Raw genomic sequence first — 24045 nt, 5'->3', positions numbered from 1 at the left:
TCCCTCATCACTAAATTTCTCTGTGCTCAGGCGTCAAAGCCCAGGTTGGTGCTCCCTCTAGTGGCCAGTTCCCAGAAGAGCAGCCCCCTGGGGGCCCTCAGGTGCCATAGGGGAGGAAGTCCCCCTCCCACAGCCTCCCTGAGAGCCCAGGAAGTGTCGTGACGAGCTCGCATGGGCATGAGCTCGTCTCCCTGCTTCCTTCAGGCCAGAGGCACCTGTGCAGAGGCCAGGGCCAGCTTTCCTCGGGCCCAGGCCGAGAGGCAGCATCATTCAACGCAAGGCAGCCAGGAGCCCAAGGGGAGTTAGGACATTTATTGCACATTCACGCATCTGTACATTTTCTATAAATAACGTGGAGCTGAAATATTTACAACCATCTCTTGCCCACTGCCAGGGCAACTCTCCCTTCTGGCAGCGAGTGCCAGGAGATGCTGCCTGCAGACACAGACGTGTACACTCAACCTGGCCTGTTCCCATCCCACCAGCTTCCCAGGCATGGCAGCAAGTGGTCCCTGGGACTCTCCTAGCCCTGACCAATGTGTTTTCTCATGCCGAAGGCAAGGCAGACCATAGGGAAATGGCTGCTCAGCAAATGCAGCCCCTCAGTGCAGCCCCACCACAGGGGTGGAGGCCTGGGAGGCAACAGCAAGGCCCGCGGCCCGTGGGCAGGAGCTGCCAGCTTGGGAATTCGTAAGGAAATGGGGGGTGGGGTGGCCCTCACTCTGCTGCCCCTGACTCTCCCTTCCTTTCTCTGGCCATCCCCGCCTCGTCTGGGAGGACAGGCCTCGAGTTTCCCTCACTCCCCAGAGTGGAATGCTCCAGGTGCCCAGTCGTGCACTGGAGTCCACACTGGAGGGTCACAACGCCAAGGACAATGAACCACAACACGAATGTCTCCAGGACACGGAACAGTGGGCTCGCACTGGCCTGTACTGAGTACTCAGATGCCACTGGCCCAGCAGACAGACACACACACACACTCTTGAGCCCTGAGGGGGACAGCAGGCTGGTCCTCTGGGAGCGGAGAGGGAGCAGGTGGGAGAGACTAGCTCAGCCTGTGACAGACACACTAAGACACACCGAGAGAAACACGTAACTGGGAACCAACTGAGCCACGGAGAGGGGCTCGCAGAGAACATTCACGCACCACCCACTTCTCAGTCACAGCAGCATCGTGCACTCGCGAGCAGCGAGAGGTAAGGGGCCTCCCCTGGGCTGGCGCAGCCTCAAGCCCTCTCCATCAGCTGGAGACGGGCCGGGGCGGGGTTCTGAGATCTTCCTCGCTGCTGCGAACTGCTGCCACGTACGAGAAGAGACACAACACAGAGTAGCAGATCTCATGGGCCTACAGAGGAGAGAAAACCAGACAGATCAACGTCACTGAGAGTCCTACCTCCTCACACGCGGAGATCTGCCAAGTGGAAAACTCCTGCCCTAAGACGGGGCACAGGCCTCTGGGCTCAAGAGTTGCAGGCAAGGCCGCGGAGCTGGCCAGTGGGAGAGGGGTTAGTATGTCTCTCTCCCGGGCCTGAAGACCTGTTTCCGCTTCAGTTCAATCTTTGGCATCTAGATAAAATTCGCCTCTCAAACCACTCCTAATCACCCCGTGCTCTCAGAGGGCCCACCCCACTCCTGTTCGAAGGTCCCCAGGGAACCCTGAGCAGACTGGCCTGTCAGGGTTGGGCGACATACTCACCATGGGTGTCTTGTACTTGTGGCTCACCACTTCTTTAATTTCAGGAACTAAAACCGGACGGGCAAGAAACAAAACAGAAAGTTCAAAACCAAGAGCGACAGTGCCATGCTCCCCCAGGCGGCTGCGCCCGGCACCAGGGTCCCCTTCCCCTCTGAGCCTCGCCCAGGGGCTGCAGCAGCTTAGGCCATGACAGCTTCTGTGCAGCCCCTGCTGGAGGAGAGGACACTGCCCCACAGTCCTTAGTCAGACCCCTGAGGCCTGCAGTGGCTCCTGCTCGATGGCTGTGACTCTACCCACGCCTCTGAGAGCCCCGGCAGGGAGCGGGCTGGCTTGTGACCAGCCTGGTCACTGCTCCTGTCCGATGCAGCTGAACAGTGTGGTGGGGCAGTCTCAGATTTGGGGCGAGAGAGAGGGCTGTCTCTAGCCTGTGCCTCACCTGGCTGAGATGCCCAAGAACTCATCCCTGTCACCAGCCCGAAACTCTGGTCATGTTAAACACGGCTCCCTGTCTCCCAGCCCCCAGGGAGGGGCCTGTGGCTGGATGAAGAAGTGGCATGACCCTAGACCCGCCAGCCTTGTAAGCTTCCCTCCCTGAGTGGCAGGAGAGGCCCGGGCCTGCCTGTGTGAGGGAGAGCGTCAGAGGGCTGTGGAGCAGACACGCCGAGCAGAAGAGACAGGCGAGGGAGGTGACAGGGAGCGCCAGGCAAAATACACACGTGTCCACAGCCCGGAATGCAAGACTAAGAGTGACCCCTGTCCCAGCCATGCAGGGGATCTGCCTGGCCAGAGCAAGGAGTAAGGCCCCTGGGCTCAGCCATCCTCACGGCCCCTGGAGATGGGGAGCAGAGGGGCGTGGCATCCCCCTGGAGGCCAGAAAAGGTGGGATGAGAGTTGGCCACACCTTCTTCTGACCCTAGGAGGTAGAATCCGGGGCACCCAGGGTTAAGAGGGAATAAACTCCTCAAAGTACAGCAAGAAGCCCAGATCCTTCTGAGTTGGAAGAGTCCCCCAAATATCTCTCTGGGAGAAGAGACAAGGGGGCACACAGGGCAGAAAACTCAGAACCAGTGAGTCAGCACGAGGGTGGAGGAGGCTGGGAAGGAAGAGGGTGGGGAGAGAAAGGAAAAGACAAATTGGCCATGTGAGCAGCTGGTCTGATTGAAGGGAGCCGGCCCCAGCCATTGTGGGGACCTGGGGAGAGGCAGCACGAGCCGAGGTCACTTTACCTGCTGGAGGACGAAGGTTTTCATAGCAGCAATGAGGGGCACAAAAGAATGAAGCACAAACACAGCAGGAACTCAAAGCCCCAGGGTGAGAACCCCTACACTACTTGTCAGCGCATGGCTGGGGGGAGGTGGCTCCCGGTTCCCAGCTCCAACTGCCCATCTGCCTCTGAGGCCCACTAGACTTCTCTGCCCTGAGAGTGAGTGCGCCTGTTCCGCCACACCCCTCCTCTAGCACAGAGGCTAGGCGGAGACGGTGGCACAGGGTGACTGCATGGAGCTCTGGCTGCTACAGGGACCACAGCAGCGACAGGAGCACAGCAGAGCTTGGGACGGCCCGACTGCTCCGCCCCAGAACTTTCTGACCACTGGCTGGCCAAGCAAGGGGAGGTGGCGCTGGTTCACTGACCGTCTCTAGTGCCATCTCTAAACTCTGACCCGCCTAAGGCCACCTGCTCTTCTGTGACCCATTCCCTAGCAGCCATTGTCTCTCCTTCCTTTCTCTCAGCTCAGGGTTCCCTTTTCTTTCCTGTCACTCCTGCTCCTCCTGGCTCTCTGCAGAGATCCTTCTCTCTGCCTCTCGTCCCTCCTCTGGAGCTCAGAGGTGTTGAGTTACTGCCATGTGAGTCCAGACCTAAGAGCAAAATAGTGTAATTACCAAATTCCTCCAGGACAAAGACGCCTCGAACTGTATTGCACTTTTTAATGTGATTCAGCTCTATGAAAACCTGCAAGAGAGGGAGGGAGGGTGGGGTAAGGCCCAGAGGCTCCCCCACTGCCCCACAAAGCCCACTCTCCCAGCTACAGCCCCACCCACACACAGAAAACCTGCTTCCCAAAGGGAGGACAGAAGAATCCACACACACACAACTCAAAAGCGCTAAGAAGCAAAGATAGCAGAAAGGGCATGTACCTTCCGCTCCTGGCCGGAGGAGAAAGCATGGGAGAGAAATGAAGGCGTTAGTTTTAATGGTCAAACCCAACCCAAAGGCCCCTCTGCTGGCCTGGGCTGCCCGCCCGTCCCTGTGCCCAGGGCAGCGTTGGTAGGACACTGTGCCCCAGGGGTCCCCTCACTCGGCTCATTAGCTCGCTCCCCTTCCATGCATCCTCCTCCGGCGCAGAGGGCTGGCACGGGCGCAAAGCTCCCCTCGGACTGTCCTTGGGTTGGGAGGTGTGGGTCTCTTCCTTGAAACAGGATGCAGGCTCTCCCAAAAAGGATGCGCTAGTAACAGTACCAGCTACCGCTTGGGAGCACCTCCTAGCATTTCTCCAAATACTCTCTGTAATCCCTCCACCTGCCTGGTCCCGTGGATGGCACGACCCTCCTTTTATAGATGAGGGCACAGGATCAGAACGTTTATTTGTCCCTGAATAATAAAGCTGCGTTTCAAATGCAAGTAGGTCCTGACTCCACAGCCCACACTCTTCCCACCAGTTACCCCACACTGTGCAACTCCCCCCGTGGGACCGAGGCTCCCTCCCCCACAGCTGACAGTCAGGCGGCAGAAGGAGGCCCCCCCCCCGAGGCTGTGATTGCACTACCAGACTCTAAGTCAGGGTTTGACCCACTCTCTGCAGGATCTCGCTTCTGGGGCAAAGCCTGAAACTACAAACCAGCTTACACATGCTTTGTCCATTAGACCATGTGGTCAGTGCGAAGGGGCGACACCGAGGGTGGGACCCAGAAGAGGCAGGGCACCCGGTGTTGTCTGACGAGACCTCTTCTTCAGAAGAGAAGGCGGCAGCATCAAATGCAGCCAGAAGCCTGCTCACCAAGAAGGGCCGGCTCCTTCATGCTCCAGAAAAGCACTTAAGTAAAGCCCTCTTGGGGCTGACCCTAAGGTCTTAAATACACTATTTAGTACACTAATATTACTAATAGCTAACACACTATTGAAAACATACTGCCAGGACACCTGGGCAGCTGCTGCCCACCGCCCCAAAGCTGCCTAGCTAGATTCCTGAAAGCAGAACTAAAATGGCCAGAGGAGGAAGGCCCGAGTGCGGATGTTCACAACCCTCTGCGTATCTGCCGCCTGGCTGGGGTGTGGTGCTTCGCACGGTGGGATCTGGCTCAGGGCCTCGAGGGGAGGAACCAGCACACCGGGGAAGGGGTAAGGAAGGCACTTGTGTGAAGAGTCAGAACTGGGAACGGACCTGGGATGATGCGCTGGCCTCAGAAAGGAATTAGCTTAAGGAATGTCCACTGAGAGAAAAAGTAACACTGTGTTAAAAGACCAAGAGAAAAAAAAGTCAGCTCTATGATGGAATCACGAGGGGAGGATGTCTCCTGAAGTGCTCCCCAGCCAAAAGAAGGGGAGCAGGGCCTGTGGAGCAGGGGACGGTGGGACACTCAGAGGAAGGAAAAGAATAGGAAGAAGAATCAGCAGGAGAAAAAGGCAAATAAACACACACACTCCACGTACGACGGACGCGAGCTGCTCACACGCACACAAGCTTCACGCACACCGGAAACACACGAGGAGACGGGCCGGTCTAGATCTCAAAGCAAAACCACCAAGCAAAAGCACACCCTGGGGAGGAGGGAAGGCAGACACTGTGCGGCGAAGGGCCAAGGGAGACGCTCCCACTCACACTGAGCTCAGTCTAACGGACGAGGCGGCCCAGCCGCCATGGCTCCCTCACCTGCCTGGCCTCCCGCAGGCTCCCTGGGGCTCCGGCACGGTGCTCCCAACAGCCCTGTGCCCTCCCCTCTGATCTCTCTCTCTGGGCCAGCTGCTCCGATTCTCCCACTGGCCCCAGACCCTGTCTCATGCTCACTGGGAAAGCACTGGGGACCTGGACACCGATCCTTATGGCCAATGGAAGAACAGGGCTAGGAAGCCCGCGGTGCCACCTGCACCTACCTGGTTGTGCATGAACTTGAGATTGATCCCTTCTAGGGTGACCTGCAGCAAGCCACCCTCACCAGTCTTCATGTCCTGCACGGGGAACTCGCCGCCTAGTTCAGGTCCTGTGGTGACGGAGGAGGCCATCAGCTCAGTGGGGACGTGAGGAAGCCCAGGCCCAGCTCCCTTGCCAGGTCTCTGACACTCAGAAGGACCGACGGACACAAACGGAAGGCCCTGGCTCAGGGGACTGTGCTGTCTCACCGGGTTTGATGCTCTGCTGTCGGGCGGCGGCACGCTCCATGCTGTCCTTCACGCAGTAGTACAGCTCCCGACACTGCGGCACAGGGGAGAGCCATCCTGTCACACAGGCCTTCCTGAGGTCCCACCCTCTGCTCTCGAACGGCTGCTGAAGGCCTGGGCCCATGCCAGGACCTCAGAGACAGCGCCACCCACCCGACACAGCAGCCAGAGGCAAAGTGGGGCTCCAGGCATGGATTTTGGAATTTTAACTTCTCTGCGAGAAACTGAACACTTTGCCCTCAACGTGCACCTCCCCGTGGGTACCTTCTTAGTATAGAATTTGTTGAGCTGGGTCTCAGAGCCGTTTCTGCGCCACAAGCACAACACCTTGGTCTTGGGGCAGTAGGTCATGTTGATGAGCTTCTCGTACCACCAGCGCTCGTACACCGTCCCGATGTTACTGCGCAACACCACGCAGTCGTCGCACACCTGCAGACGCGCACAGAGCAGTCCGCGGTTCCGGTCGGCTTGAATCTCGCCCACCCCAGGCCACTCGACGCTGTCCCCACAGGGAAAGGATGGCCCTGGGGGCACCCCTCCCAGACAGGTTTTCTGTTACGCTCACAGGCTTCCTTAGGTGGAGACACAAAGACTGAACTGCTGGACACAGTGTCCACAAGAAGGTTTGCTGAAAGAAAAGGCGTCACCGGAAGGAGGCTGGGAGCGCGAAGGAGGGCAACTTTTCAGTTCAACCAACGTTTATTACCTCCTCTATGTCCCACACTTAAGAGTATTTAAAGGATAGCTCATGCCTCCGTCTCACAACCTCAGGGATCATCTCTGCTGACAAGCACAGAGGCAGGGGATTACGGCAGACTTAACCAAGGAGAAAAATGGAACCAACGCATTTTCTAATCCTGGCTTGGCTCTATTTTTGCAATTTTTTAAAAAATTAACTACACAAGTGACACATGGGCAATGCTTATTACAAAAAAATTACACAATACAGGATGCTATCAATTAACAGGTAAAGTCCCCCTTCACATCCTCCTCTTGGTCAACACTCTCCCTCCGGTGACGGCTCCATTCTTCCGGCTCCAACTGTTACGGGAGATGTTAAAGCACAATGCTTTAGAGCACAGGTCTAAGGTCAGACCACCTGGGCCCAGACCCCTGCTGTCCCATTACTTCGCTGTGTCACCTTGAGCAAATCAATCTGCATCTACATTCCCTCACGTGTGAGACGAGGACAGTAACAGTAATTACTTCATGGAGTTAGTACAAAGTAAGTTAATGTCCATAAAACTCTGAGAACAAAGGCAGGGGCATAAAAAGTATTCTAGAGTTAGCTGCTATAACGACGAATAATTAGAGAAATACAATAATAATTATTATGACCATGGTGACGGTTCTCACATCTTTCTCCACAGGAGACCCATCTTCCTCAGTTCCTGAACCTCCCTCTCTCCGTATGTGTCACAAGCAGCACCTCGAACTCATCACGTCCAAATCTGAACTCAGCATCTCCTCCCGGGCGGACCCTCCTTCTGAGTCCCCTGTTTGAGTACGTGGTGTCGCCACCCACCCCGCTGCCCACGCCAGAAATGAAGGAGGGATGTAAGACCCCTTCCTTTCCTTCTAACGACACCAGCAGGTCCCGTCCATTCTACCTCAAGTATCCTGGAATACTCTTCCCCTCCCCGACTCCAGCCATTAACTCCTACTCTTCCTTCAAGTCTAAGCTCAAAGATCACTTCTGAGGAGTGGTCCATGACTCCTAGGCTCTCTGCTATGTATTCCCATAACACCTGCCCCCGAACATTTCTCAGTGCTCATCATACTTTATGACACTGTTTGTTTAATTATCTGACTTCCCCAGCGGCTTGTCAGCCCCGTGAGGGCAATGGAAACCAGGTCTCCCTTATTCACTGCTCTAACCCGGACTGAGCAGAGTGCCTGGCAGACATGTGCTCCCTACACGTCAGCTGAATGAGTAAGGCACACACAAGACTATCACACTCAGTCTGCTACCTAAGAACTCACTGGGGTTCTCAAAGCCTTATGAACAAATGTGTGAAAAGAGCAGAGCAGGAACTGGAAACGGGAATTCTCATCCCAATCTGACTGCGGTTTTCTCCACGTGGCAAATGGAGAACACCACTCCACGTCCCATGACCCTTTAAGAACATCGTGTAAAGCAGAGGGACAGCTGTTTAGGAGAACACGTGCTTCCAGGCTAGAGAGATGGTGAGAATAACGTGTCACACTTGCCTATGCTGCTGGTGGAGGTGTGAAGTGGAACAGTCTTTGGGATGGCAATTCAGCAGAATCAATCAAAATTTCCAACATATATAAGCCTGATCCAGAAATTTCACACTAGGAATCTGTTCTATAGAAATTCTCATATGAATGTGAAAAGATAGATATTCAAGGATATTCAATGAGGCATTTAAAAAAAACACACAGTGGGAGGGAATAGTTAAATAAATTATGGTACATCCACATAACACCTAATGGCTAAGCATCCACCTAAAAAACAGAGACAGATTTATATAACACATACACATGGAAAGATGTCTGTGATACATTAAGTGAATAAAAACCAAAATATATAACCATATTTGTAGTTTGATGCCACTTTTGTAAACACTAAAACAAAATTCCATATAATTAAGTGGTATTTATACAAATATGCATTTTTTTTTAAAGATGTCAGCAGTCTTTTTTTTTTGCTGGGGAAGATTCACTCTAAGCTAACATCTGTTGCCAATCTTCCTCCTTTTTTCCTTTTTCATCCCTCAAAGCCCCAGTATATAGTTGTGTATAGCTGTTAAGTTTTTCTCGTTCTTCTATGTGAGCCTCTGTCACAGCATGGTTACTGACACACAAGTGGTGTGGTTCAGCACCCAGGAATGGAACCCGGGCCACCGAAGCGGAGTGTGCAGAACTTTTAACTGCTAGGCCATCAAGGCTGGCTCACAAATATGCATTTTTTAAAATCTGAAAGTATTCACACCAAACTCTTTGATGGTGGTTGCCTCTGAGACATGGCATTGGAAGGAAGTGAAGGGAAACTTTCCCTTTTTACTTTCTTTTGCTTCTATATGGTTTGAAACTTTCACAGCATATACCGTTTTACTTTCGTAATTTTAAAAAAGGCAACAGAGGCCGGCCCCATGGCTGAGTGGTTAAGTTCACACGTTCTGCTTCGGTGGCCCAGGGTTTCGCCAGTTCGGATCCTGGGCACAGACATGGCACCATCAAGCCATGCTGAGGCGGCGTCCCACATGCCACAACTAGAAGGGTTCACAACTAAAAATATAAAACTAGGTACCAGGGGACTTTGGGGAGAAAAAGGAAAAATAAAATCTTAAAAAAAAATTTTTTTTTAATTTAAAAAGGCAATAAAGATGATTTTAAAAGTTCAATTTTAAAATTGCTATCCAGCTGACCATGCAGCCAGCAGGCTGTGCTCTAAGAAAAGCTAAATCAGATAACCTGCCAGCAGCCACTTTGTAACAGTGAGCAGGGTACCCTCTTATGTATGGCAATACTTAAGGGAGAGGCATCTACGAGGTGAGGGAGCCATCCCATACTCCAGGGACTTGCTACGAGGCTCCTCTGCACAGTGGCGAGAGTGAGTCCTATACTTCAAGGAATCTCCAGGAGAGATTTATTTTTCAAAAGGAAAGGGCATGAATCCCCTGCCACCCATACGGTGGTGTAGATGTCCTAAGTTAGCCCTCAGCTCCGAGAGGCACCTAGCCAGATTCTAACACTTCTGGGGTGACATGAAAATGACTCCCTTCTCAGCTACTTCGACATGTACGTTTCTGCTTCAGAGCAGAACTCTCACCCCGTGTTTGATAAACCACCATTTCAAAAAGCTGTGAATGTGAAAATCAAATTCAACTAAACCAAAAGGAAACAGAGTACTTTTCAAAATTATTTAATTCCACTACTTTATATAGGAGTTGTATTTGGCCCCTTCAATTACTTAGAAGAGATCCATTTTAGAATTAATAACACAGAACTGAAGAACACAAGGCCAATTTCCTTTACAATCCTGGGGTACAGGAGGGTTTTTCTAACTACAACTCAAAATCCAGAAGCCATAAAAGAAATGATTGATTAATTCAACTACATAAACGTAAAAAAATTCTGTGTGGCAAAAAAATACCATAAGCAAAATCAGAAGACTAATGAGGAACTTCACAGTAGATGCGTCAGGCTGCCCACATCTGAACCACTGATCACTAGGAGAGAGACGACCACATGAGGCCACAGCGCCACCTAGGAAGCATTCCTGCCAAAACACTGAATCGGAGACTGATCAAACCTCTAGAACGAACCACTAGCTTATAAGAAATACAAGTGATAGAAAAACACGCTAAGCATCACCAAGGAGATGCAATCTGCAAAAAATCTAGAATACGAGATGCTCCATAGGGCAAATTTCTTCAACAAAATAAATGGCAAAGTAGGAATGGGACTATTGTATGTTAAGAGATACTTCAGAGTCATATCAACCAAAATTACACATGCATTTTCCCTTTGATCCAGCCATCCCAGTTCTGGAAATTCTTAGATAAACCTGCACACGTGTGAAATGAAGCAGACGTGGCCTCATTCATTGTAGCACTATCAGCAACAGCAAACATTTGGAAGAAAACCAAGGCTACCACTATACTGCTGGGTTAAATAAGCCATGGGACAGTCACACAGTGGAATACTACGCAGCTGTAAAGAGGCTGACAAAGCTCTTTTGTACTGATACAGAAGCTCCCGAGGACAGGCTTAGTGACAAAAGCAAGGTACAGATCAGTGGCTACTATGTGCTACCTTTCTGTAAGAAAGGAGAAAAATAAGAATTCACGTTCATATTTTATTGTGTTTACGCAAAAAGCCCACTGGAAGATACAAAGGAAACCAATAACAGTGGTTACCTACAGGAGAAAGGTGAGGCGGATGGGAAATGGAGTGGAAGAGGTAAGGAGAGCAAGACTTCCCAGCGTACACCATTTTACGTTGCTCTGACTTAAGGACAGTGTGACTATATCATCTAGTCAATATACATCTAGAAAAGAAACGCTGGGAATCATCTATTATATCCATTTATTTATATTTACTTAAGAGCCTGATAATTTGATGATAAACGGACCATGAAGATGAATGAGATAAACAGGAAAACATTCTGGCATCAGCTCTAGTTCCTAGTGACTCTCAAACGTTCCTCCGGCCCCTAGCGTGACCCAGCACCTACCTCCATGAAAAAGATGTCTCCATTCGTGTCTGTCCCTGCGTGTACCACAAATGTCTGCTTCTTCATGTGCCGGCTGCCACTGGACCGGATAGAGAGATCACGTCCATTCTGAGGAAAGAGAGGTCTTTCAAGGACATCCATACATCCCTCTCACAGAGCGCACTGGGCCAAGAAGTCCCCACTCCGCAATTAAATTTGTATCAGCCTCCTTAGCACAGTGCCATCTGCTGGCCACTGGCCACCACAGAGGTGTTCTCAAACTTTGGTCTCAAGACTCCTATAGCTCTTAAAAACCATTCAGGACCCCCAAGAACTTATTTTTATGTGTTTACCTTTATAGATATTTACCATACTAGAAATTAAAACAAAAAATTTTAAATCTTTATTAATTCATTTAAAAGTAATGAATAATTTGGGGCTGGCCCCGTGGCCGAGTGGTTAAGTTCGCGCGCTCCGCTGCAGGCGGCCCAGTGTTTCGTTGGTTCGAATCCTGGGCGCGGACATGGCACTGCTCATCAAACCACGCTGAGGCAGCGTCCCACATGCCACAACTAGAGGGACTCACAACGAAGAATATACAACTATGTACCGGGGGGCTTTGGGGAGAAAAAGGAAAAAAAAAAAAAATCTTAAAAAAAAAAAAAGTAATGAATAATTCATTAATAATAAACTTATTACATGGTATAAATATTTTTTGTAAAATAACTGTATTTCCTGAAACAAAAAAAATGAGAAGAATGGCACTGTTATAAATTTTTGAAAATCTCTTTAATGTTTGGCTTAATAAAAAATGGCTGGATTCTCATCTCTGCTTCTGCATTCAATCTGCTATGATACGTTGCTCTGGTTGGGGTATGAAAAGAAAATACAGCTTCGCAGATATGTATTTGGAAAAGGGAGAAGTATTTTAATACTCTTTCCAGATAAATACGTACATTCTTCTTTGACACTATACAAAAATTTGAGAAGTAGCAGTTTTTTAAAATTAGCTGCAATGTGGACTCTGAAACACACATCAATGCAATGCACATTTTGTACACTTTACATTAAAATCCATTTGTCTGCCTACAATTTGAGTGGGTCTTTTACCCACATTTGAATTTATAACATCACACATCGGTCATTTGGAAAATACTGGTTCACAGAATTATGCAGCTCTTCCAATGCTGACACATTTCATTACCTAATATCAAAAAATCACATTCCTTAATAGCTTCATCAATCTCGTTAGAAAAGTCTTTAAATATGAGAAAGCTTCGAGCTCAAAATTTTTCCAAAATTTTCATTTTCACTTAAAAGCTTGAATCTCATCATTGGCAACAAATACTGTCAGTTGTCCTTGAAACAACAGGCTCACTTTATTAATTTTGAGAAATGTCTGCCAAATACCTAACTCTGAATAAGCAGTTTGTTAGTCATTCTTTCAAGTAAAAACAATGTCCCACGAACAAAGCTTCCAGTTCATCTTGCAACTCAAACTGTCACAAATTGCTTTTCCTGGAAATAATCACCATATTTTGGCTTGCAACAAAAATGTTTTATGTATATTTTAAAAAGATGTATAATTAGAGTGGAGGATCAGCTGGTTCCCCAGAGGGAAAAAAGGTGGGCATGGGCTGGCCCGGTGGCGCAGTGGTTAAGTTCACACGTCCCACTTCGGCGACCCGGGGTTCACCGGTTCAGATCCCGGGTGTGGACATGGCACCGCTTGGCAAGCTATGCTGTGGCAGGCGTCCCACGTGTAAAACAGAGGAAGATGGGCATGGATGTGAGCTCAAGGCCAGTCTTCCTCAGCAAAAAGAGGAGGATTGGCAGCGGATGTAAGCTCAGGGCTAATATTCCTCAAAAAAAAAGGTGCAACAAAAACAGTAGAAAGCTTGGTGTTCTCTAAGAAGCAGGATAACAGAGAGACAGAGCAAGGCCAACCCCAGGTGTGCTGTCACAGGTTGGGACAGGTGAGGGACTCCAAGAAATAACCAGGAAACACTTCGAGGGGGCTCTGTGTCCAGTGATTAACTAGATGGGAGACTTGGGCCATTAGGATTTGAGTATAAAAACGACATGCTGATTTTCCTTCCAAAACAGGGCCTGGGGTGTTTGATTGACTTGGAACCCTAGAGAAGACACTTGTCACCTAAAACAGAGTAGTATGAACACATGTAACAAAATCCCTACAACACTCTAAAAAAAAAAAAGACATATAATCAACGATCGGATTTAATAAAATTAATGGTTTTAACTGCATCATTGAGGACATTCACTTGTTTTAACCAAGAGTGTGGGAGGTGAGGACCACAGTGGCCACAGCTCAGCCTGGTGCACTGTCTTCACTGTGCTAAGGTGCCAGTGGTTGGACCCACCACTGCTTTTGCACGAGTGCAAATGTCAATCCGGTGAAAAAGGCAAATAACATTTTAATGTTATTATGAAAATAGTTTTCACCCTGTAGATCCTGAGGGGTGCAGAGACCACACACTGAAATGGCTGCATAGGATGGTTTTTGAACAGAGAATCCTGCCACAGGACAGAAAGGCCAATGCCTCACCTAGAGTCAAAGACCACTGCCCTATTTTCATCTGGGAGTGAACTAGGCCGCACAGTGAGACAAGCCAAGAAATGACCTACCGGGAAGCCTCTGCATTAAGGCCACAAGGCCCAAGCCTGGAAGGCTGACAAGTGCAGTGGAAAGGGAGCCTAAGGGACGGCCCAGACATGCTTACCAGGTTTGCCAACTGATCGAGTACTTCATTGATTTGCTGGCTGTACACAAGCCCAATGTGGGATTTTCCCATTAGGCGCCTCACTTTCTTCCGGATGTCATTCTTATTTACCTGGAAAGCCAGAAGAGCATCTTAATAAGGGGTCTGCTCTTCTCTTAACTGAGGTGGAGGGAATGTACAAGTAAGTTTCCCACTATCTGAAAGAGGTGGAATTCTGAAAGACCACAGCAGTGAGTGTGAGAGAAAACATTCACCTGTGTATTCAGCCAACAGTCGGGGAAGAAAAGCCCCGAATCTGTCTGTAGGTGGCTTCTGCAGAAAGGTGGCTCTCAGAGCAGTTCTGCTTCAAGTGGACTGGGGTTGAAGGGGATACTTCCTCCCTATCCCCAACCAATACCATAACATTCACCCTTAAGGGGCCCTAGAAACTCTGGGGCTCCTCAGAATATAATTCAGAAACAATGACTTAGAGAAGCGACATTCTGGACTCAGTGGAGCTGAGACACTTTCCTGGGTCAAGGATCATCACCCTTTTCCAGCCAGAGTTAATGGTACCCCTGGAGTTCAACAGGGCGAACCTTACAACAGAAAATGAAACAAACCAAGTGGGCCGGTAGGGCAGTTACTGCATTTGATCAACTAATTCCTCCACATTGAGAGAGGCTGGGGGAACAGGAGGAGGAGGAACCCAGGGGCTCATTCAAACCAACTCTCTGCCACGAAGCCCAAACTCTTCTGTTTGGTAGCACTTCTTCCACAGCTATGAAAACCAAGTACAACCAAGTCAAACTAGAATTTACCATTATTTTTTTAATAGGTAGCTCCTTTTACATCTATGGAAAATTCTATATGATAAAGGGCTAGTGGTGAAAAGTGAATTCTGGGCATCCTTTCTAAGGTTTTAGAACCTACTACTTAAAAGAATCTATTTTTTTAATTCATTGTCTTTTGTGGGGAGCTCTAGTGGTGTCTTCAAACTACTTCGCAAAGGGAGCCCATTTAAAATTCAAAATAAACGAATGGTATGGAATCATCAATCATCTTTACAACATTCCTCAGCACAACAGCCTGGCAGCTTCAGATAAATGGATCCTGTGTGAGCTGCAGAGGGGCCTCAGACTTTCAATCAGAAAAAGCCCTGGGTAAGACGCTCTGACAGCTTCCCAACTGTGCCAGAATATAGGCAATAGGAACAAGCCTTGCCTTCTAGCATCAGCAGTAGCTGGGCATAAGCAAAATCAACATTACCCTCATCAGCAGCATGTAGGAGATGAGGTTGTGCAAAAGCGTGGCAAGCAAACGATCTTCATCATCCTCTAGGCGCTTCCGGTCATGTTCTCCCAGAGACAGGTACCTAAGCAGGGGACCAGGGACAAGTCAGACCCCAGACAGGAGACCACAGAACTGGGAAGAGGATAAATTTGCATTTTCCCAAGGGTTTTTTCTAAGCTCATACCTGTCTATCATTTCCTGGGGACCCTGGTCCATACCCATCCCTTCTCTCTCCAACATCACAGCATCTAAGAAGGCATCTTCCCAGAACTGCATTTGGTCCCATAAAGTAGAACGCTCTTTGCCTGTGTAGAAGAGAGTTTTTTAGGGGCTCGTATACGTATAAAGAATATAGCTGCCAAACCAAAACAGAGTAAACTCCAAATAAAAGGGAGTCGTTACAAATTCCAGGGCAAAGGAAACACGAGCCTCTCCACCCCAGATCTAACACTCCTGCCACCAGCCCCGGCTGCCTCCGAGTGAGGCCCAGTCCCTCCCGAGGAGGAGGGATGAACACAGCACGCAAAGAAAGGTGGTTACTTATAGAAAAGGTCTCCATAGCAGCATCCTCTAACTGGTCCCACATCGATCCTTTGTCCCTTCCTGCCAATTTGTGGGAATGAAGGACCATGGAAGCAAGAAAGCAAAGAAAGACAGACAGAAAGACAGAGGCTATTGATTAATACGAAAATCCAGTCTCTTCTAGTTTTCACCCACTGCTTGATCCAGACCCAGGAAGTTGCCTGCTTCAGAAATGCCCTCTACCATCAGCACTGAGAGCAGCAAGAAGCCGAGCAGCTCCCTGTTCAGCGCCCCCACTTCCCTGGCCGAGTCCCGCTCTCTTCCGGGCAGGGCCTCCCAGGCTGTGCCTCACCTAGCAGTCCCTCGTAGAGATAGACTCGCTGGCTTACGTCTTCAGCAGAGCGAACCGGGCTGCCCACCAGCTTCTCCTTTACGCTTGGCTTCAAGCTGTGGGCTTTACCCTGCAGAGGAGAGGCGACAGGTCAGCTCCTGAGGTACTGAGGAGTAGGAGCAAAGTAAACCAAGCAGCTCATCAGGACGCTCACACACCAGTCACTGTCGTGAGCAACACACACTCCAGCAACCTGCTTGCCTCAAGGGATCTGACCAGAAGTCACTCTCATAATCCTACTTGCTGTTACTGCCTCCTAAAATATGTGATCAAGTTTGCATTTTGACGTATCTTTACCCTTTAATCTCTGTAAGACTTTTGGCTATTAAAAAAAAAAAAGGCAAATTCTCTGTAGCAGCATGATGCAGTAGAAACAACATTGGGTTCGAAGTCGGACTGAGCCAGGTTCAGCTCTCTGCCTCTTACTAGCTGTGCGACCTTAGGCACGCAACTTACCTTCTCTGAGTCCCATTTTCCTCACCTGCAAAAGGAAGATTATAATATCTACCTCATAGGACTATTACAAGAATTAAATTAGAAAATACATATAAAGCACTCAACAGTGCCTGGCAAATGGTATTTGATAAATGTTAATTTCCTCTTTCCTACCTCTTTCCTCTTAGAAACATCTGCCCCTTAGAAATATCACTAACTTTATCTGCCACTTCTGTGATATTAGACTTTCTATTCATTCAAAAAAGATTTTCAGCTGGGTAAGAGGTAGCTTTCATGCTCATTTCACAACACATGCGACAGCGTAAGCAGAGAAGCAACTGATCAAAGGTTATGAGGCAATGCCTAATTAGTGTCTAAATGCCAGGCCCCTGGCTCAGAGCCCAACGCTCTGCTCAATGAACCATTCTGCCTTAACATAATTTATTTCCTGCTAAAACAGCCTTTTCTGAGCCAAGAAATTTAGGGAACTGCTCTCAGCAACTCAACTGTACAAAGAGCCCTTGCTCACTAGGATAGGACGCGTAAGAATCTGTCCCAGGAAGATGCCAGAAAAGGTGGCACACAGCAGAATGGTTGCTGCAAGACTCTTACTCCATAACATGGCTCGGCGCCTCCAGAAGGGAAGCACACTGAAGGACTGAAAATAGCCTTATGAAAATGGTCCTTTTAGCCCCTGGGAGAGCTAAGGTCCATTAACCTGAATGGCTCTGCTGACTCTCAATTTTATTCCCCCACTTTCCCTCCGGGATGTCACTTGCTCTACTAGAAACACATATACAGAAAGCCCTGGGGGCGGGAATGTTCACCACTGTTAAATAATTGATTCCATTTAAACTTCATCTTCCATTCTCCCCATAGACCAAAGATAAGGACCTAAGGGCTCCCGTAAAGAATATTCATTTTCAACTCTGTCTAACAAAGTGGCAAGTGTATCCGAGAGCTTAACGCTGCCTATAGAGGGGTGTAGACACTGAAAAGCAGTGTGTCTAAAGGCAAGGACCAAAAAGAATTTAATTCCAGCTGATCACTGGCTTATCGTGTGTGACCTGGGGCAAATTCTTTTTTCCCTAAGGCTTTGTGCTCCTCCCCTCTCCCAAGAAACTGGTCACAGCGCTAGAATGAATTGCAAACTTCTTGAGAGCAGGCTTCATGCCTTATTCAGCCCTGTTTCCTTAGTACAAAATGTGGCATTTAGTGCATGACTTAAGAGATGTTTATTAATGGATGAAAACTCCCAAATAACTGTTAGGAATATACGAAAATGAAACGCTATTTCAAGGCGCTATATAAATGGGAAGTGACCAGAATAAAACTCGGCTAGTCCACAGAAATGCGCAGACTGGCAGTAAATAAGGGCTGTAATTGTCCCCACATTGCCACAGAGGTGTTACTTTGTCTATTTTAAACACGGGGGTTATTGCGACACACGATTTGAAGCCCTCATCTGACTGGGCAGGGCAGTATCTCAGCAATGATTCGGGACAGGGTTCTAAAAGCCCCAGATCATGAAGTCAAATGAATCTAAAAAAAGCCTTAAGAAACATTTTCTTTAAAGTCAAATATATAAGGATTATCCATTCCCTACTTCCTCTTTTCCTTCTAACTTTTCATTCTTTTCTAAGCCACCCCCCTCCCATTAAAGAAATGGTCTCTTCTTGGGGCTGGCCCCGTGGCCGAGTGGTTAAGTTCGCGCGCTCCGCTGCAGGCGGCCCAGTGTTTCGTTGGTTCGAATCCTGGGCGCGGACATGGCACTGCTCGTCAGACCACACTGAGGCAGCGTCCCACATGCCACAACTAGAAGAACCCACAACGAAGAATACACAACTATGTACCGGGGGGCTTTGGGGAGAAAAAGGAAAAAATAAAATCTTTAAAAAAAAAAAAAAAAAAGAAATGGTCTCTTCTTATTAGTAAACAGAGCTTACAAAGATGGCGCTGGTGGCCGAGTTGGTCTCAATTTCGCTGTCAGACAAAGTGCCCCGCGAGCCTGCCAAGTGGGCGCTGCCCTCGCCACCTGGCCCATCACCCGCATTGCTGCTCAGGTCGCTGTCTGCTCCAAGGGTCTCTCCAGAACTATTACTCACCTGGAAAGGAAAAGAGGTAGTAGGGGATATTCCCCAGGGAAGGGTCCCAGAAATGCCAAGCTGGAAGACCTCTCTGCTGTCATAAACAAGTATCCAGTTTCAGAGGCGTGTCAGACAGCCTCCGGAAGTACCTTCTTTACAAGATGAGGAGAAGCCCCAGGTGAAACCTCGGGGTCTGATCCCACGAACAAAGACCTATGGCAGACAACCATCTCCACTATGAGAACCAAGCTGACACGAGACTAAGAACAGCCTCCAGAGGACAGAGTGGCCCCTCTTCCAAAGAGGAACCCACACCCCACCCACCAAGATGCCAGTGTGGTGTTCCCCTACCACGGTGCTAACTTCAGAGTCCTGGCTTGAGCTTCGGACCATAACAGCTGGACTCACGCCGATGACGGAGTCTGTATCAGTCCTCTGAAACAAGACACAGGCGCTCAGACACATTAGGGGAGGTGTCCTAGCTACTCTCAGTTTTCCTAATAAATACTCTATCATCTTCTTTCTCCCATCCCCACCCTTCTATTATCATCCCTAGACAGGTCTTGAGAAATTCATTTTTCTCCTGAATATAAACTACATATGACTTACATAATAAGAAAAATAAAAAACATTAAAGAAATACATGCTTATTATAAAAAACACATGAAAGAATAAGGAAATAAAAATAAACCATAAACCTACCATGTACATTAATCACTGTTAAATCTTTAGTATATTTCCTTTCGGTCTTTTCTGTACACCTTTTAAAAATAAACTTGGAATCATTCTGTATATAGGTTTGTAACCATTTTCCCATGTCACTCAATTTTGGAAAATATGTTCGTTAATGGATACCAACACTGTATTACATGGATATATCATACTTATTTCATCATTCCCCTATTATTGGGTATTTATATTGTTTCAAGGCTGTCATTTTGTTTTGCTTTGGTTTGAACAAAGCATTCTGAGATAGCAAATTTAATCCTCACAATTCTCAACAAGGTTGCCACAAACCTGGGAACCAGATGTCAGGCTCACACCACTGTCTGCGCTGATCTGGGACTTTTTCTCCTCCGTCTCACCAAGGTCAAAGATGGGTTTGATTACTTCAGGCCCTGAGTAGGGGAAGATTCTGTTACTCAGTACCCAGAGGCTGGGGGCAGGCTGGTGAAGGGAGGGGGCGAGCACACGGCCTGGACCCAGGCCTGTTCAGCACGTCCCAGTCACCTCTCCAGGCCCCAGCGGAAGAAGTCCCCAGATGCCTTAAGAACCAAGTCGGAAAAATGAGACCTGGTCTCAAGGGGTTCTGCAGCCATCTTCTCAACCTGAGAAAATTCTGAGCAAATTATCCTAAAAAAGAAAGGCTCCACAAACAAAAGTCCAGACCACATTCCACTGCACTCAGAGTCAGAGCTTCAGTGGTGCCTGAAACCATTTAAGGGTCCCCAGGTCACTCAGTGCTCCCCAAACAAAGGCATCTAAAGGAGCTAGAAAAGGACGTGCCCAGTGAGATAAAGAACTACCAGCTGTTTCAATGGACACGGCCTACCCCCACCCTACAACTTCTATATTTGACATAAAACCACCCCCATTTTCCCCACCCACCCACAGTGGTATGGCAGAAAGACAGAATGACAGAAAGCAAGAAAGCGTGCCTAGGCAAGCCACCAGAGAGAGTTGGGCAGCTACAGACTCAACACGGAGGGACAGCAACCATCTCTGCCAACTGTGCCCACAGGCCTTCTAAAGGGTGAGGGAGGTATGAGCCAATGAGGTTCTCCCCACCAACTCTGCAGCAATAGAAAACCAAGTTCTAAGGGACCGTGCTCCGTGGATGCCCTGATTATGCCTGATGGCTACGAGGGGAGGGGGGGAGAAGCAGCCTACAAGCCACATACCTCTGAGTCACATACCACCTACCTGCTTTCATTCCAAATACCCCCCAAGAGCAAATTTGGGGTGGGGCCGGCAAAGGGAGCCTGCCCCTACTGGGCCTGGGGAGTTGGCAGGTATGGGAGACTTGGGAACAGGAAGGGGCATTTGTTCCTTACTCTGTTTTTCCAAAGCTTTTTGCTTTTTCACTTCCTGGTGCTTGTTCCACAATTCTACCCCAGATGCAATGTAAGCAGGAGAGAAAGACAGAGAGAGTCAGAGGCTGGTCAGACAGACGAAATGGAAACCCCCCACCCGAGTTGATTCAGTCTCAGGCGCAGGATTACAAAGCAAGAGATAAAAAGAGATCTTCCTTTGGGGGGGGTTAAAAATCAAGAGAGCTAACGCCTTCCCCCCAACTCATGAACTAAAGACTCCAAATTCCTATCCTAACCTCAGTGTGGCAGTAAAAACCCTACAGGACGTTCGAGCTGGAAGAGCCTTTGATCAAGCTTGGTCACGTCGGCACGAGGAAACTGATCCTACAAAGGCTGGGGCACTTGCTCAAGACCCCGGAACTTAGGATCAGTTTAAACTTCCACCATGCCGTGCTCTCTCTGCCAAATGAGCTGGGCAACTGCAATTTTTAAAGATTCCAGATAAGACAGATGATCACCTCAAGCAGCCAAAGGGTTTGAGAAGCACGAGCACAAATCTGCTTGATTCAGTGGACTGGACAGAGGCCACCCATGCAGGCAGCAGACACCCCCCCGTGTTGCTACCAAAAACCCCAATCCACCCTCAGCATCAGTGCCTGCCCTAGGAAGAGACCCTTCCTGAGCCCGTCGTCTTGGAAAATGCTTCCGGCAGAGGTGACAGAGAACACCAAACAGTCAAGAATAGCATCTTAGGAAGGTTAAAGAAGAAAGAATATCGATCATAGCAATTCCTCTCCCGGAGGAACTTCAGAGTCGATTTCGTCCAATCTCCTCGTCTCCCAGATGAGGAGAGAGAGACCCAAGGGGGAAAGTGATTTGCCTAACGTCGCATTCCTAGCTGGGGGCAGAGACAGGACTAAAACTCCAGATGACCAGAACTGTAGGTTAGTCCTTTTTCTAGAACGTCACATTAGGCAGGAGAAAGGCAGGGTCGACTGCCACTAGGATAATATTCTGCTGGCCAGAGAAGTATAGCTCCCCTAAAAAGGAAACTGGCCCCTCATTACCATTTATGGGAGCATAAAGCCACTGCTAATGCTTGTGGCAAAGAGGCATCAGCTAGAAGCACACCACCCAGGGACCTAGAAGCAGAAAGAGAAAGACACAAGCTAGATGACTCAAGGTCAGGTAGAGAGTGAGTCAAACAGAGGTGACACCCAGAGAGCTCACTAAGGCACTGCCCTAGTGGGAATGGAGAAACACCCAATGTAAGCAAGCTCTTAATCAAGTACAGGAAGGACAGGTTTAAAGAAAAGCTGACTCAGAATTCTACACCTTGGGGTCTAGAACCCAGGGAAATGGGGTTTCTGGACATGCCCCAGAGGAGCAAATTCAAGGGCAGTGTAATGGCTGGTCGGGGAAACTTGGCTTGAGAGACCCAGACGATCATAATTTTATAGCCCAAAGATGCATCCATAAACTTCCTTATAGCTTCCAGAAGCGCATGTGGCCTCTCCACTATGTGAAGAAATCCAGATGCAAATAAAAAGGGACCAGGAGTACAGCTCAGACTCCCTGCACTAAACCTCACTGGGGCCCTCTAATCAAAACTTCCATCCTTCCTCTAAGATGTAGGTGGGGGCAGCTGGCAATGAAGCATAAGGGATAGAGAAGTATAAAGAAATACCATTAGAAATGGACACAAATCTATCTCCCTCTTCAGAAAGCAAAGCATGGGGAAGAGAAAGGATTCTGGATGAATTGAAAGGAGGGAGGGATATTTAAGAAGCCAGGACCCCTCCATCACACCAAACAAGCAATACATACCAATAGAGGCTACAAAATTCTCCTCCTTTAAACTTCTGGTGTCTAGCTCCTTGAGACCCTTTCCTGCAGCACTTGGTGCTCGAGGTCCCAGCTGGGGAACTCTTAGCTGTGCCATAGCCTTGGGGTCCCCCCGCCCAGCCAGGCCAGGATCCTTGCCAACTGGTGTATTTACACTCTCTGTTGGACTTCTCTTCCGCTTGTCTGGTTCTGAGGAAAAGATCAAATATAGGAAAAGGTCAGGGGCCGGCCCCGTGGCAGAGTGGTTAAGTTTGCATGCTCTATTTCAGTGGCCCAGGGTTCACCAGTTTGGATCCTGGGCACGGAGCTATACATAGGTCATCAAGCCATGCTGTGGCAGCGTCCCACATGGAGGAACCAGAACGACTTACAACCAGGACACACAATTATGTACTGGGGCTTTGGGGAGGAAGAAAAAAAAGAGAGGAAAACTGGCAACAGATGTTAGCTCAGGGCCAATCTTAAAAAAAAAAGAGGAAAAGGTCAAAAGAAATAGCGAGCGAGAATCAACGTATGAAAATGAGGCGGGAGAAGTGGAAATACAGGAGGATGTGGAATGGAACAAGTGCAAGGAAAGAAAAGCTGACATCTTCTTTTTCATGACAGAAAAATCCCCAGTCCATATCAACATGCATTAAACAGTGAAATCTCGAGGCCCGAGGGGAAGCGGGTTGGCACTGGAAACTTGTCAAGGGGACAAGCTTACTTTCTTTGGAGACAAGTGAGAGAGTTGTGGACGGCACGCTGCCCAGCTGGTATGATCCCTACCTTTACTATAGTAGTGGGTCTGGGCGATCTCCAGAAGCCCAAACATGCTGGCCATGCCACCCAGACCTGCGTGCGCATAGGACTGCTCCAGGCTGAGTACCGTGCACTTGAGCAGGTCTAACATCCCCTTGTACACCTTTCGACTGATCTCCTGCAACAATGACCCAGGGGTGAGAGTTGGCAAAGTTGCCCTTCGTGTCCAGGTCCCTATTCCCAGTTGATTCCAACTCCCAACCCCAAACACTGACCACATCTGGGATGATGTCCTGCCGGGCATCGTCCTCTGACTGCACCGTGCGGTTCAGCTTGCTCAGCACAAAGACTCGCAGCTGCTCGCTCTCCAGCAGCCGTCGCACCTTTTTCATGTTGAGCCAGCCAACGCCCTGGCCATCCAGCACGCTGTGCACCACCTCCTTCAGGAACTGCTGGTTCTCACTACGGGGTCCACACACCACTTCTGTGGTCATCAGCTTCTTTGCAGAGCATCCCCCCTTTCACCAGACTAGATGCTTGCCTCCAGGGGCAAAACACAAAGCCAAGTCTCCAACTGTCCAAGTGCACTGCAGCCCCCCCGGCACCAGGCAGCCTGGTTTGCCTAAGCGCCCACTGCTGCTGCTGCACTCTCCCTGATGCCGTGAGCTTTACCGCTGCACGGGGACTGACTGAGCCAGAAGGAGAAGTGATAGCAAGAACTGATT

The 24045-nt window shown here is 49.0% G+C and overlaps 1 protein-coding gene across 50 annotated transcripts in view; it reads right to left on the bottom strand.

The window, feature by feature from the left end:
• Positions 1 to 292: 292 nt before the first annotated feature.
• The window catches only part of MADD (MAP kinase activating death domain), a 38613-nt gene continuing 14860 nt past the window's right edge, over positions 293 to 24045 (bottom strand). For 4 of the 50 annotated variants that reach the window (XM_070487628.1, XM_044749671.2, XM_070487617.1 and 1 more), the window contains 19 exons: positions 23596 to 23782; positions 23348 to 23498; positions 22562 to 22768; positions 20756 to 20809; positions 19719 to 19819; positions 19053 to 19136; positions 18561 to 18719; positions 16141 to 16249; positions 15807 to 15869; positions 15451 to 15571; positions 15243 to 15348; positions 13995 to 14105; positions 11275 to 11382; positions 6336 to 6500; positions 6033 to 6105; positions 5787 to 5893; positions 3578 to 3647; positions 1697 to 1743; positions 293 to 1345 (listed from right to left, as the gene is read on the bottom strand). In XM_070487628.1, the coding sequence (XP_070343729.1) occupies positions 1241 to 1345; positions 1697 to 1743; positions 3578 to 3647; positions 5787 to 5893; positions 6033 to 6105; positions 6336 to 6500; positions 11275 to 11382; positions 13995 to 14105; positions 15243 to 15348; positions 15451 to 15571; positions 15807 to 15869; positions 16141 to 16249; positions 18561 to 18719; positions 19053 to 19136; positions 19719 to 19819; positions 20756 to 20809; positions 22562 to 22768; positions 23348 to 23498; positions 23596 to 23782 (2128 nt within the window). In that variant the 3' untranslated portion in view covers positions 293 to 1240. The remainder of the gene's footprint in view (positions 1346 to 1696; positions 1744 to 3577; positions 3648 to 5786; positions 5894 to 6032; positions 6106 to 6335; positions 6501 to 11274; positions 11383 to 13994; positions 14106 to 15242; positions 15349 to 15450; positions 15572 to 15806; positions 15870 to 16140; positions 16250 to 18560; positions 18720 to 19052; positions 19137 to 19718; positions 19820 to 20755; positions 20810 to 22561; positions 22769 to 23347; positions 23499 to 23595; positions 23783 to 24045) is intronic. The other 46 variants (XM_044749689.2, XM_044749673.2, XM_070487620.1 and 43 more) reach the window with 18 other exon arrangements.

Source organism: Equus asinus, chromosome 17, assembly GCF_041296235.1.
Source record: "Equus asinus isolate D_3611 breed Donkey chromosome 17, EquAss-T2T_v2, whole genome shotgun sequence".
Classification (NCBI taxonomy): Eukaryota; Metazoa; Chordata; class Mammalia; order Perissodactyla; family Equidae; genus Equus; species Equus asinus.
This window is presented reverse-complemented; position numbering and strand designations above follow the sequence as displayed.